General features: G+C 38.9%; 1 protein-coding gene across 2 annotated transcripts in view; it reads left to right on the top strand.

Moving 5' to 3' along the window:
* The first annotated feature begins 4,379 nt into the window (after positions 1–4,379).
* ND-24 (NADH dehydrogenase ubiquinone) overlaps positions 4,380–15,846 on the top strand; it is a 64,272-nt gene continuing 52,805 nt past the window's right edge. For both annotated transcript variants that reach the window (XM_067146281.2, XM_067146277.2), the window contains exons 1-2: positions 4,380–4,532; positions 4,693–4,752. In XM_067146281.2, the coding sequence (XP_067002382.2) occupies positions 4,497–4,532; positions 4,693–4,752 (96 nt within the window). In that variant the 5' untranslated portion in view covers positions 4,380–4,496. The remainder of the gene's footprint in view (positions 4,533–4,692; positions 4,753–15,846) is intronic.

The following is a 15,846-nucleotide window of genomic DNA, read 5'->3' as shown; positions in this document are numbered from 1 at the left end:
TGCTAAAGCTATTCTGGATAAATGAATGAAGAATTATTTGAAAGGTTATTATTTAAAGACTGAAATTAGACATATAAACAAGATGTGAAATGGACTGCTGTGAAATGGGTTGATCTTTCATTTACGCATTCTTTTTGTTTTAGCATTCCTGCCTGAACTTTTACGGTTAGATATGTCTTTTTCTCGTTTAAGACATTGTATCATCACATTAAGACACTTGTCAATAAAAATATCGGCACATTCCTTACACACATGATGCAATGAATTAACAATGGACAATTTTCCTCTTAACATGAAGCCTACTAACAGAAAGAAAATCTATAAAATCCCGGCTTTAATCTGAGAAGAGGTATAAAAGAAAGAAAAGTATGAAAATGTTGTCGATAGTGATGCTTTGAGGAATATTTACGTACAATTAGAGTAAAAATGTAACATACCCTTGGCTGTATAGTCGAGGATTTTTAAAGTCGCTGGCCTGGAAATGATCTGAACGGATATTACAATTCTTATATAAGCGTAACGTCCCTTCTTTCTTCTACACTTTATCCAAATCATTTCTGTGTCATTTCAAAACCCACAGATCACACCTACAGGAACACATCGGTATTGAAGGTTAACTGCTGCACTATACTGTACAATAAAATATGCGTATTATATTTTAAGCCAGTTAAAATATGGGTCGAGCAGGCCAGAAGATTATGAAGTACTATAAAAGTATCTTTGTCACTGGAATAATATATATGCAAACACAATATTAGAGCCTACTTACATTTTCTTGTCACGAGGATGGCGAAAGAAAGACCGCGCATTCTTCTCCGCTTCATAGTTACTGCAGCTAAACGCAGCACATATCTTCCCCCTCATGTTGAGAGGAGATATCTAGGAATGACACACGCTACTATTTAATTATGTCAATCACTGAAAACGCATAAATAACACCAAAAACTTCACACACAAATACACGTGCTCTTATGACAGAATCAGTAGTTCTCAGGTCTATCCGCTAGAGAGCGCTCTAATAGCTGTCCCTCGATATCTCGCTGAGTGTCGCGTATTGTATCAAGACCAACTACAATATATCAGACCTTAATGCAGCTATCGATTTTATCTAAAATGGCGCCCCGATCGGTTTGTTCAAATGTAAACATGAGCATGTGCGAAGCATCTGTTTAGTTCTTTCTGTTGGTTTGGTTTGATTAGGAAACGTTAGTGTATTCATGTTTGTTTGTTTTTTTTGAAATTCGGTTTTGAAACTATCTTGATATATTAGGACGTGTCGATCGGTATTGCAGGCCTGGATGTAATTCATATTACAGGAGATACACTCACATTCAGATCAAGTGCACTTAATGCATCGTGACGATTTCGTAGTTACAAGTAATTTATTAGGGTGCATTAAAACATTCGAGGATAAATTTGCTAATAGAGAGGATGTGTTCCGTATACTTGATGTGCTGTTTTTTTTTTCGGATAAGGTCAAAACTCTGTGTTGGTCCTAATCCTAGTACATTTCTCAATTACTATACCTTTTGAGGATTGTGAAAGTGAGGTTATAAAAAGTGATAAAGCTATTTATTTTATCTGTGAATGAAGATTATATTCTCCTTGTTAAATTAGAGGACAAGGTAACTGATATACTGTCACTTACAGTACGTATTTACGTTGCTAACGATTTGGGTGTTAAAGTGCTTTATACGAAAATGCATGTGCATGTTTCTAACAAATTTCTTGAACGAGGTAGGCTATTATACTTAAAAGCGTATGGTAATAGGAAGGTCATTCAAATAAATGTATTTCTAAAACAAGTACTGATTTATAGGAAGAAGAATTACGGTCTGGAATAATTTACCAAGGGTGCCCCGTAGTATATCTTCACCAATTCGATAAATTTCCAATTTCTTTGAAATCACTTAAGAAAAGACTAAGTAGACAATTGATACGTAATCTGCCACTTGGACGACAGCACTAAATTCAGATCATTGGTGATTAATGAATTGACTGAATTGAAACGCATCAAATATTCCCCCAGGAAGGACTGTTATTTTAGAATGCAATTCTGTATTACCTATTTCCTTTACCATACTAGATCATAGAAAATATTTGCATTTTGAATTATCCACATACTGCTTATCTAAATATAGGCCATTTCTAGATAGTGTTGGTCTATTACCCAAAGTAAAGTTTATGTTCGTTATTATTGACAGCTTAGCAATTCAATACGATAATCAAAAGGTTATGTTTATGTATCACATGCGTGTTTACATGGAACCGATGCGTCGGCCATGTTTTTTTGTATTAAGGTCTGATATTATTGCAGATGGTCTTGATTGTATCTGTTGTATTTGGCTTCACCCAAGACCATCTACAATAATATATTGTAGTTGGTCTTGCTTCACCACGATGCCTACTTGGTTTGATCGCTTACAATATGGCGGACGCGGCGTTCACGTAGATTCAAATATGGCGGTCCAATAGCCATTCCGTAGTCCTATTTCTAGCTCTTGATAGTTGCCTGCATGCCTACTAGCGATGGGTTGAACCAGTTCATTCCTATGAACTACTTCACTCATTCACACTCTTTACTGTGAACCGTTCAAATGAAGTAGATCGTTCATGAAGTAGTTCATGAAGTAATCAAGGCTGATGAAGCTGCTGAGTATGTCGTTCAGCAGCGACTTCGTTCACAGTATCTCACTCACTCAATAAAGCTTCATAATACTTAATAATATTACCAACAGATGGCAAAGCTATGTAATTATGGGCCAAATAGCTTGCTTGCTTACAGCATCTAGATAATGGTCGATAGGGACAGGGAAGAGATAAAGATATACGGTAACGAAGGAAATATATTTAATCTAGGGTCATCTTATTCGCATGATGCACTCAACAGTGTCTTTATCTGCCACGTGATACCTGTTTTAGCTGTACTCTGGCAGAAAACACCAGGGTTACCAACGTTATTCATCATATCATAATATGTTTTCCTCTTAAAATACAATCCGAAATAGAATGAATATGACTACCACTGCCATAAATATCTATTTATCTACCCTGATGAATCTATCATATAGTTATCCTCCTGTGGGCGGGGGCGGTAGAATAACACCCACGGTATCCCCCTGCCTGTCGTAAGAGGCGACTAGAAGGGGCCCCAGGGTCTCTGAACTTTGTAGCGTGGATTGGCGACTACGGGGTCCTTAGCTGAGTTCTGGCACTGCTTCCACTTACTTGTGCCAGGCTCCTCACTTTCATCCACCCTATCCGACCTCCCTTGGTCAACTCGTGTTCTTTTCTGACCCCGACGTTATTAGAGCACTCGAGGCCTAGGGAGTCTTTCATTTTCACGCCCTTCGTTGCCTTTGTCTTCCTTTGGCCGATACCTTCATTTTTCGTAGTGACGGATCCCTTCAGTTTTTTCTCTCTGATTAGTTTTAATAGAGGATGGTTGCCTAGTTGTACTTCCTCTTAAAACAATAATCACCACCACCACCACCACCACCTTTTATATAGTGTGCTGTTACTAACAAGTAGCTCTCATTTTTAATTGAAGTTCACCCATCCATTGTCAATACAACCGCTTCTGCAGACGACATTGCAAGCATAACACAAGCCTGCGAAGTGTTTAAAGTTTTCAAAGATTGTTCTAAAAAATGAGCAGTGAAAGACTGGTCACTGCGTCAAAAGTTATACTCCTCATTCGGTCATTGAAAAGATGGTGTAGCAGATTCACCATTAACTCTGAAATTTGTGGTGATGTGAAACAGATGGCCGAGAAGCTAGTGGAAGAGCTATATCGTCGTACTTAAAGCACTCTCTATAGGAGAGACGATTCCGGCTTCAGGTCTTTAACAATGATATGAAGTCCGTTCATTTTGATTTATTATTTAATTGGTCTATTTCCCAAGTGCAGTTTTGTTTAATTAAGTGTTGTGTATGAGATGAACATTCCTGCAAGGAAGATCCTCTTTCGGCTGTGGATTCAGCGCACGTTTTACTTCCAGATTCGCAAGGCAAGCATTTTATTTGCATGTCTGCTGTGCTCACTCTGTCGGATTTTTTCAGTATCTTCGTCCCATAAAGGACGAAATGAATGACGTAGCTAGACTCATAGGAGGGAAGAGAGAGAGTGAGCGAGCGACAGACAAATCGAATGAATTGTGAATGATGTGATGTTTTGGAACTGTGAATGATGTGAAGTGTGAGAACTGTGAAGTGTTTGAACTACCAGTTCATTGAAATTGAGTGGTTAGTTCACACTTCATACGAGTGAAGCGTTCATTTTGAACGACTCATTCACGAGCTACCCATCACTAATGCCTACACATTCTCTTTGGTTGCCTGTATTTCACTGCAATGGGATTGAGTATATCAGCAAATGCTTTAGATGTTGCGCTCCTTACTCTGTGAAACGAACAGCTGAGATCAGGGACCCTTGTGGAAACCCTATGGTGGGAATAGATCGAATAGTAGCCTGTGAAAATTAATAGAAAATAATAATGTTGTCGCGTATAAATATTAGTCGAATTTTTAATGTAAGTACGCATGAATTTCGTTATGAAGGATTCCTAGTACGTACTACTGGTTTTTATTAATCCTTTGTCGTTTTAATATAGTGTTCCGGTTTTTTTTTCTTTCATAAAATTTATATTAACCTCCCAGTGTATAACTTGGATTACTCTGTTTTAATTCCAGTTATTTCACTCCAGAAACATCAAAACTTCAGCATGTGCTTTGAGTGATAGCCTGTTCGTGGTAAGTTTTGCTGTCTCCAGAATGGTCACAGTCGATGTTGACTTATCTTAATAGGCAGCGAACGGTTAATTTCTGATTTAATTTGGTTTTTATGTTAAAATATAAAAGAAAAATTAGACATTTAAAAAAATTTTCCAATCATCATGGCGAAAGATCGTGTAGATCTACGTATAGCCTACTTATATGCTTATATAGTAAAGTGGTGATGAATTTTAGAAACTGGGAAATGTCCCACATTTTAGGTTTTGTAGAAGAATCTGCCGATTTACAGGCTGTGCAGTTGCTTAGTTCAACTGAATTTAACATGCAATGGTGTACAGGTATTGCAGTGGGGTTTTTTTGGTGGGGGGTAACATTTCCAAGTATATTACAGTTCATTTTTTGTTATGGATCCAGTCTTAAGAGTTTTAAAATTAATTATAAATGTATGCTGCCAAAATCAATATGCTTAGGCCAGTAAAACCAAGACGTAGACAGCTGCTCTGTTGGTCCTACGAGTGTGAGTGAATCCTATTCGAGTCCACAATCCAGAATTGAAATCCTTTGACAAGGCAAGAATTGAAACTGGAACTTATGATAAAAGGTAGACATGAAATAGCGTATGGCTTTTAGTGCCGGGAGTGTCTGAGGACATGTTCAGCTCGCCAGGTGCAATTCTTTTGATTTAAAGCCTGTAAGCAACCTGCACATCATGATGAGGATGAAATGATGCTGCAGACAACACATACGAGCCCCCCATGCCAGCGAAATGAATCACTGATGGCTAACCATTCAGCCATGGAGCTGGACATGGTAGACATGTTACTCCTGCACTGTGGAGCAAGTATATAGACCAGTGCCCCGAATGATTCAGTTGCACACAAAAAAATGACATATACCACTTAGTACATTTACTCCAATATACCAAGTTGGTTTATTTGCCATGAGCTATCATGATGTTTCAGATTTTTATTTTTCATCTTTATTTTGTTTTAGCAGCCCTTTCTTTACACCGCACGGCATGAACAAATACGACTACCAAGGCAAATACTTAAAGAAGAAATATAAATAGGAATACATGATAGGATAAACATACTAACAGCGAACAAGTGGGCTGCACTGTAAGGGCCATGTATTTGTTAGCTTGCATTTGGGAGATGGAGTGTTCGAACACCACTGTCTGCAGCCCTGAAGATGGTTTTCTGTAGCTTCCCATTTTCACATCTTAATCGAGACTACGTTCACTTCCTTTGCAATCCCCTTTACTATTCTATCGTCACCCTAAGACGTGTCTGAATTGGCGTACTTTCAACTCCTAGATAAAAAGAAAACAAAGCACAATGACAGATCAGCATGTAAGGCAGAGCAGTAGGCAAAGAGATGTTGGAAAACATGCAGATGCAAAAGGATAAGGACAGTCTCCATATCTTCAAACACTGCCGGGTTCCAACAGATAGACTCTCTCATCAATCTTAGTTCTTCTCATCCTCTGACGAGCTAGTTTCTGCTTCCCATTCCAGAAATAAAATCTCTGGATAAGGCAATGAACCCAGAGCCTCCTGGTGACTGGCAGGCATGCTACCTCTGTACTGTGGGGGAGATATATAGACCTTTTTTTGCTTTACATCGCACTGACACAGATAGGTCTTATGGTAACAATGGGATAGGAAAGGGTTAGGAGTGGGAAGGAAGCGGCTGTGGTCTTAATTGAGATACAGCCCCAGCATTTGCCTGGTGTGAAAATGGTAAACCACGGGAAAACCATCTTCAGGGCTGCCGACAGTAGGTTTCAAACACACTATCTACTGGATACTGGCTGTACTTAAGTGGCTGCAGCTATCGAGCTTGGTGATACATAGACCAATACCCCAGATAATTTAGTTACACAAAAAATAAGAGAACTAATCTGCAATACCAAAAATAAAATAAACTTCTACAGATCAGACTTCAACCTCTTTCCAATTACACTAAGCCAAAAACTGAAATTCAGGAGAGCTATTTTGTGCTGTCTGTGCATTCATACAAGCGCTGACAACACTTGGCTACTGTTTTGTTAGTTACAGATGTAGAATCAATCAATCTTCATTCTGACATGAAGCATAGAATATGGCATACACATTGTCACATACATATTGTATACAAATATATATATATATAATACATTTTTTAGGCTACATAATACGGATTACATCTATTTCAATAAAGTCCTTTGTTGAATAAAAAGGATGCTGGAACAGCCAATACTTCAGTCTAGTTTTAAGTATATTATCAGCAGGAACCTCTACTCTAGTTGGTAATCTGTTGAAGAGCTTCAATGGATAAATTTGATGATCTACTTGTTTTCTGTAATCTGCAGTAGGGTATATCCGCCTTATTTCTATTCCTCGTGTTGTGATTGTGGAAGTCATTCCAGTATTTAATATCAGTGATATGTTTCACTTTACATAATGCATTAAAAATGTACAGATTAACTACAGTCGTAATAGAATTACCAATAAACAAATATTTATAGTGTGTACCTGGTTAAGACATGGATACGAAACGTAGACCTTTCTTTTAGGTGACAAGCACTTCTGAGATTCTACTGCAGCTTCCCCCACAGTAAAATGCTAAACGGTGGCCTACTCTGACACCATTTTGGCCCATATTTTGATATACTGCTATTCTTAAATTTCCATTGGAAAAATTTGTTCTATCCTCATAAGTTGTAACCTTAATCATGCATCATCTTCTAATAGTACTGCCTTATAGTTGCAACTTCTTTGGATTGTCCTTTTCATTTCTTCGTAGTTCCAGTATCCTGTGTAGGACTGCACATTAAGGAAAGAACAAGGTAACAGAGCTGAAGTGAAAAAGATAAAAGCTATGTACAAGAATTGTGTTATTAGCATAAAGACCAGAATAGGAGAAACAAAATGGTTTTAAGTTAAAACTGGTCTCTGACAGCGAAGTGTCTTGTTCCCTGTAGTATTCATAATACACTAGTGTCCAAAAGTTAAGCATAATCACTTAACAAGGCCATACCGCCTTAAAGCAATGTCAGACGGATTGCTGAACAAACGGAAGCTGAATCACACACCATATGTCACACAATGTGTCCAAAAAAAAAAAATAGTGTCAGAAAGGTTCTGATAGCTAAGGTACACCTTTGACAACAACTAACAAAACTTGGCAATGTCTTCCACAACAAAATATGCTGTTAATAGGGTGTATGGTTACCCCTAACGGCCACACATGCTTTGCAGCGACGTGGCATGCTTTCTTATCAGTTGGTCCAAAAGCTCTTGTGGCAGTCGATCCCATTCCTCCGAAAGGGCTATGCGAAGGTCTTGGAGGGTCCTTGTTGGAGGCTGACGGGATGCAATTCGCCTCCCCAATGCATCCCAGGCATGTTCTATAGGATTCAGATTCGCAGACCTCGCTGGCCAGTCCATGAGATGAATGTCTTCCCCAGCCAGAAATTCATCCACCAGAGCAGCGTGGTGCGGTCGGACATTATCGTCCATTGAGAGGAAGTCTGGACCAACTTCACCTCTGAAGAGTTGAACATGTGGTCTCAGTACCTCATCCCTGTATCTCCGAGCATTAACAGTGTTCCACGGACCACCCATGAAGATGTGCAGGTCCATACAGCCATTCAACATGATGCCGCCCCACACCATGATGTCACCACCACCATACCCGCCCCGTTCTACGATGTTCCTGTAGTTGTATCGGCTACCTGGTTCTCTCCAGATTAATATGCAACGGGAATCGTTCTGCAAACTGAAGCGGGATTCATCTGTGAAGAGCGCATGCCTCCATTCATTCATGGCCCAGTTTCGATGTTGACAGCTCTACAGTAAACGGGCCCGTCTGTGCTGGAGTGAGCGGGACACACACCACTGGATGTCAGGCAACTGAGGCGGCTGCAAGTTCCATTGTCTTGCAGGTGCACTCCAATTTCGTCGGGTGGTTAAGACCAAACATCGGCTGTGCTGTAAGGTGGTTACCCTTGGTTGACTTGGTACTGGCCTGCGACTAACATCTCCTGTGTCACAAAATCGTCTCCAAAGCCTGGAAATGACACTTTGTGGCACATTCAAGGATACGGCAACATCAGTCTGTGTCTGGCCTGCTTCCAGGTGGCCGAGTATTCTACCCTGCCAAACGGGGTTCGCATGGTGTTATTGTGCCATTATGCTGTCGCGTTCTCCATGAGGCTACACTCCACACACTATAACAGGGCAAACACAACTGAGGGTATATGGGACACAGACCCTGGCTGTGTTTACCTTGCGAGTTAAAGCAGGGAACACTCCTTTCCTGTACACAGCAAACACGTAAGGTTGGTAGGTGCATATTTCGTGGGATTTGCAGTCTGTTTCCTGTTACCCTGCTTACTCGTAACTTATGCTTAACTTTTGGACACTAGTGTAGTCATGGACGAAATGCATTAGACCATTAAACAGAGATTGGGAAGAGAGGCAACAAAAGCCTTGTTTGCAGATGATATAGTGAAATGTTGTGAGGATGAAATGGAAGTAGATACATGCACCAAGAGATAGAAAAATGTGGGATGAAAGTAAGCACAGAGAAGAGTCAAACAATAGTGATGACAAGGGAGAGAAAGGAAAGGGAAAGATAAAATTAAATGGAAAAATTCCGGAAGTGGTCAAACGTTTGAAGTATTCGGGAAGTGTGATCACAGAAGGTGCATAGAGAATAGGGGAAGAAAACTAGGAACTGCAGTTAAGAAAGAAAAGGAAGAAATAGGGAAAAGAATACAACAGAGAAGAACTTCTACCAGAGTGTAAGGGGTATTCTGTGGGACCAAGACATTCCATAGCATTGAAAAAAAGTTTTATATTCAACTTATCATGAACCCATACACTACTGTATGGCTGAGAGTTAATGAATTTTGTCGGGTAATCTCCAAATGTAAATAAGAAAAGTGTTTTTCCACCAATCAATACACAATTTATTTTAAATACATTAAACTAGTACCGGTTTCGGCTCTTTAACGGCCATCATCAGCTAGTACATGATTTGTTTCCAGCCATTAGACAATTCACAAGTTGTTATTGTATTAGACATCCGGATGTCTAATGGGGGATGGAACTGATATTTTAATTACATGCTACTGTATTTATTATTATGCTGCTCTAATGGACATCAACAAAAAGAAAGCTGAATACAAGCAGCAGAGATGAAATTCCTAAGAGTCATCAAAGGCAAGAGCAGAAAGAATAGAGATAGAAATGAGGATGGGAACCTCAAAACTTGAGGACAGGATAGAAACAGCTGAACTGAAGTGGTTGGGGACATGATGAGGATGGGAGAGGAGAGGGTGCCAAAAAAGTTAACGGGAAAGAGGCCAAGAAAGATTATGGGCAGATACAGTGAGGGAGTGCATAGAGAATAGGGGAGGAAAAGTACGAACTGTACTCAAGGAAGGAAAGGATTGGTGGAGAGACAAGCAACACTGATGGTCGTTGATCCACAACCTGACCCAGAAATTCAACATTCACTAAAGATGCCCTCCCAACAGTTTTCTTCTGAAGGTTTACTGTGTCAAATGTTTCCAGCTCACTGTAGCTATGCATTTGAGTGGATTACTATTGTCACACTTCAACGCAGAGTTCATCACCACATTCATCTTGGACCACCTTACCACTGTAACTGGTGACGAGCATGCCTTTCACTCCATTGGAGGGCAAGTAGGCATGAAGATCGGCCTGCTCTCTCTCTTCATCTCAGCACTGTTTCCATTGCAGTGATATTTCCAGGATCTGTAAAAAGTTCTGCCTTCAACTCATTTTTGTCTGCAAGAAAAGTTAGCTCACTGTTAAGCTCATCAGTTCAGTTATATGTCTGGTTGTAACACATCCTCCAGTTAGCACATTCCGGTATCACTAAAACTGAAGCCTTTCCTAACTCGCATCAGGTGGTCTTTTGCAATTTTAGCTCACTTATGATTACATGTGATAAACTTCACAATCTGAACCATATTGACTTACACAAAATTACCTTCAGGCTCAGTGTAGCCAGTATTTTTAGTAAGAATTTTGAAAGGTTGTTTATTAAAGATTTGTTATTGAGTTATTGTATACTGGATGTATAAAATTTCATTTTCCCATCTTATAATATGTATTTAAATGTTATTTTAGGATGTTACAGTTTTTATGTTCTGAATTGTTGACCACTGTAATATGTTGGTTTTAAATTATTCATTCTGTCTAGTTTTAATTTGTTGTTTTAGCTATTAACTGAACAGTTATCATTAGTCTCGTGCAGAATGCTTACTTTGTCTTCTTAACCTTATTCTGAAATGTGATTATGCGATGTACCGTGTAACACTCTCTGACGTTCTTCAGTCTATCGAAAACTAATTTAGGATGAAATAATTTAGATCAGGGGGTGCAAATAAGCAGATGCCCACAATGCCCTAAGCGTCTGCATTATTTCCATGGGCTCCTAGGATTCCAGTAACACGAGCAACAGAATTTAAAAGAAAATCACCCAAAAACATACATTTTACAGTGAGTGTTTTGAATGTTTAAATTTCTGTTTTTTGCGATGTCTATTACATACCTGTAGTTATAACTCTACACGTTAGACCTGAACCTTCTGATAACGCACATGCAACCAGGTGCATAGATCACTTTCTTCGCCAAGAATCTTTGTTCACCACCGACAACGCACTGGAGCTAGGAACGTTGCGTCATTTGTATAGTTGCCTTCCATCTCCAAAGCACTTGTATGTCAAAGCAAATTTCCCCGTAAGAAATCATCGAAGAGCAGATGATACGTTCCACAACCCAAAAATATGTACTGATATGTAATGATCTTCACGGGAAGAAACTCCCCTCCATCTTCTAGAACACGCGGCCATTGCTTTGATACTCTCATGGCTCTTGCTGCATCCAGACCCTGTAGTTCCTTCTTGTATTGTTCAAATAATTGATATAGACTTTGTGTAAAATCTTGTGATATCAGGCACATGCACACCTTGTTCATATTTCTTGATGATTTCCTGCTTAACTTTTGGCATAATTGTCTCCTCCTTACTGCCTTCCTCTTTTTTCTTTTGTTAATGAGGCTCATTGCTTTATTCAAAGTACTACCCTAGGAAACAAAATAGAAAATGATTTACTTAAGCACATAAGTGATTGTAGTGCTGTACCACAGTATACAGTTCATATGAATGTTGACCATATAAACGGGGTGTGCCAACGAACTGCAGTTGTGACTACGCGGAACTAAGCAGACAGATCAGTACTGCTCGCATTGCAAAACTTTGCTTGTTTATCAAGTTATTATTCATTTGAAATATCTGCTCATCTTGCAAAACAATCCCAGAGCAAGTTGCTCGCAATCCAAGGTTTTACTGTAATAACCTAATGGCTATTAGCACGAAGGAACCACCTGTCACCGTATTTTACCCGACAGAACCCATTTGAAACTGGTTTCTCAAGAAATCATGTCGGACTGTGTATAAGCAGTAAATCAGGCAAGAAAAGTGGGCCTGTAGATTTTCTGGCAAGCCTCTGAATATTCTGTTTATTTGTACTGCTGATTTAGATAATACTTGAAAAAGAAAACCTTAATTAAAACCAGAATGACATGTTTTGTTCTTGAAAGATCATCAGAATCTGTCAAATCACACTTTTAATTATCTATTGTCATGAAAGTTGGATGAAAACCAGTATGGTTTCAGACCACAGAGGGGCTATCAGGATCATATTTTCAGTATGCGCCAGGAATAGACAGTTGTGTTTATGTTTTGTAGATCTAGACAAGGCATATGACAGAGTACCGATGTTTGCCGTACAGAGGGACTATGGGATTAAGGGTAGATTATGAAAAGTAATCGAAGGCAGTTATGTTAACGATTGGGTTGCAGTGGGAATTGATTGTAGAATGAGTTCTTGGTTCAAAATACAGGGGTTGGACAAGGCTGTAATCTTTCACCTTTGCTATTCATAGTTTACAGGGATCATCTACTGAAAGGTTTAAAGTGGCAGGGAGGGATTCAGTTAGGTGGAAATGTAGTAAGCAGTCTGGCCTATGCCAACAACTTGATCTTGATGGCAGATTGTGCTGAAAGCCTGCAGTCAACTATCTTCTTACACTGGTCTGTTTTCAGACCAACTTTGCTTTATGGCAGGCAAAGCTGGGTGGACTCGGGATATCTTATTCACAAGCTAGAAGTAACAGACATGAAAGTAGTGAGAATGATGGCTGGCACAAATGGCTGGGAACAATGGCAGGAGGGCACTTGGAATAGGAGACAGAGGGTGTTAGGAATGGACTGTGTGGTTGCAGCTGTAAGCATAAATCTGCTTCAGTGTTGGGGTCTTGTGAGGCGAATGGAGGAGGATAGGTAACCTAGGAGAATAATGGACTCTGTTATAGATGATAAGAGAAGTGGAGGGAGACCAAGATGATGATGGTTAGACTCAGTTTCTAACGATTTAAAGATAAGATGTAGACAACTAAACAAGGCCACGAAACTAATAGAGGATTGTGGTGGTGATGGTTAGTAAATTCTCAGAGGTTTGCAGACTGAACAACAGTCTATAATGAAGATGTATCTATGTGTGTATAATAATGTTACTATTTTTACGTCCCACTAACAGCTTTTGACAGTTTTTTGGAGATGCTGAGGTGTCAGAATTTTGTCCAGCAGGAGTTCTTTTATGTGCCAGTAAATCTACAGTCGCGAGGTTGACATATTTGAACACCTTCAAATACCATCAGATTGAGCCAGGATTGAACCTGCCAAGTTGGGGTCAGAAGACCAGTGCCTCAATCATCTGAGCCACTCAGCCCAGCATGTGTATATGTATGTAGCACAAGACTCATTAAGATACGTTCCAACATTTCAACAACTATTAGAAGGCTGTACGCTGTACATAAATGTTTACACACTTCTTAATAATATTCTTCAGTTCATAATAATAGGTCATAATTTAAAAGAAATAATATTAATAATTTAAATACCTTGGCAAAATCATTACGCCCAATGACAATGAAAAGTAAGCACTGCGGGAGAGAGTAAGGAAGATGGATTTGGCATTTAAAATGAGCCATGATACTTGCAGAACCAAATCCATCTCCTATCAGACTAAACTGACACACTACTGCCTAGTAATCAGACCAGCATGGCTTTGCACTGCACATACACCAGCAAAAATATGACGTGTTGATTAAGAAAAAGAGAAGGAAGTTTCTCAAAAAGATTTTGTGACCTAGAAAGTGTCTGAGGGTTTTGTCTTCCACCTGAGGTCAAACCAGGAATTGTATGCGAGAATCAAAAAAGGATCACCATTGATATGAAAAACTGGTTAACTTTTTACAGACTGTTGAAGAGATCAAACCAGGATAGCTTGGCACAAAAATTGTGCACTTTACAGGAAAAGTGGAAATTACAACCCCACTGGCTGAAGGAGATGATACACCAAGAAATGCAGGTATATTATATAGGACCTGACGCTAAAATGGAGAGGATCATCTTTAGGAAGAAAGTTGCCGGGATGAGGGATGGAAAGAACCTGCTAAACAGCCGAACATCTCGGTGGAAGAGTGACTGAAAAAAGGAGCATGAGGTTGAAAAACCTATGGTTACAGTGTAAACAAAGTTGTAAGCCTAAGAAACAGAGAGAGGCAGGTAGCTTATGTAACCGTAGTCCACAGTTGGCTGTATTGGTGTAAATATATATGGTATAAGTAATAATACATAGTTTAAACGTGTGATTTGGTAGACTAAGTTCTTTCAAGAATGAAACATGCCATTCTCTTTTTTTTTTTTTTTTTTTTTCAGGTATAATCTAATATTTAGCGTGTTCTTTTTCAGATATTATCTAAATCACCCCCCTGGGGTGGCGTGGTGAGTAATGAAAGAACCACACGAATTTGCTAAACAGTAAAAAGTTGTGATAAAGAAAAGAATCTACTACAATATGTTATCTTCATCACTGCTAAATCACACACGTAGAAAGAAGTTTTTACTAAACTTATTATACTTAACGAGCTTCTTGATGACACACAAAATCTTCCATTAAATTTGAACAGTGAACTGAAAAGCTTAATTTCAAAACATTTGTCATCCTTGAAAACCGGAGTTGGACGCTACTTTCCAGGTATTTCTTCAGATGGCAATATCAGTTGACATGAAATCTGTTGAAAATGGAAAAGGATTGGATTCCTGATTCCCTTCAGGAGCAAGCAATCGACCTAAAATGTAATTCTGAAGCAAAAGCTGAGTTTCTACATTTGACTGTTGAAGAACTTTGGTTAAACTATTTTTCAGTATACCCACAAGTTGCTAATGAAGCTGCAAGGTTGTTGGTACAGTTTCCATCATCTATGTGATTCTGGATTTTCTACGCTGGCTTACATCAGATAAAAATACCGAACACGGCTAGATGTTGAAAGTGATCTGAGGTGTGAACTATCACAGTTGGAACCAAACATTAACAAACTTCTGAAAGATGAACAGTGCCTCTCATTAATCATTAATTCTCTTCTTACAAAATAAAATGATGTCTGAAATGTTACTTTCATTGTGTAGAATCCTCCGTAATACATTTACTGCAATTTGTGTTATTCATGACTTTCCTTGTAAAGTGATTTTATTATAATTATTACTTTGAAACATGTAATATTATGTATTAAGCACTCATAATTAATAATAAAATCATTATAAAATATTTTTTGAGATGTTAACTCTAACAGAAAAATAGAACTTGTGTAAACCAATAATTCATTGGGGAGCAGTGTGGGGCAGATATCATTTGCGAATACAAAGGGGGTGCAAGCCCACAAAGGTTGAAAACCACTGATCTAAAGAACCTCAATTGTATATTAAAAGTCAAAAGTAAGGAGAGATGGCTTTCACTATAACAGACAAACAAAAGCACTCTGCTGTGTCATGCAGAGGAGGTAACAAGTTTTCAATCAATCAATCAATACTGATCTGCATTTAGGGCAGTCGCCCAGGTGGCAGATTCCCTATTTGTTGTTTTCCTAGCCTTTTCCTAAATGATTTCAAAGAAATTGGAAATTTATTGAACATCTCTCTTGGTAAGTTATTCCAATCCCTAACTCCCCTTCCTATAAATGAATATTTGC

This window comes from Anabrus simplex, chromosome 1 (genome assembly GCF_040414725.1).
Source record: "Anabrus simplex isolate iqAnaSimp1 chromosome 1, ASM4041472v1, whole genome shotgun sequence".
Classification (NCBI taxonomy): domain Eukaryota; kingdom Metazoa; phylum Arthropoda; class Insecta; order Orthoptera; family Tettigoniidae; genus Anabrus; species Anabrus simplex.
The sequence above is the reverse complement of the archived record's forward strand: the minus strand, read 5'-3'. Positions and strand labels throughout refer to the sequence as shown.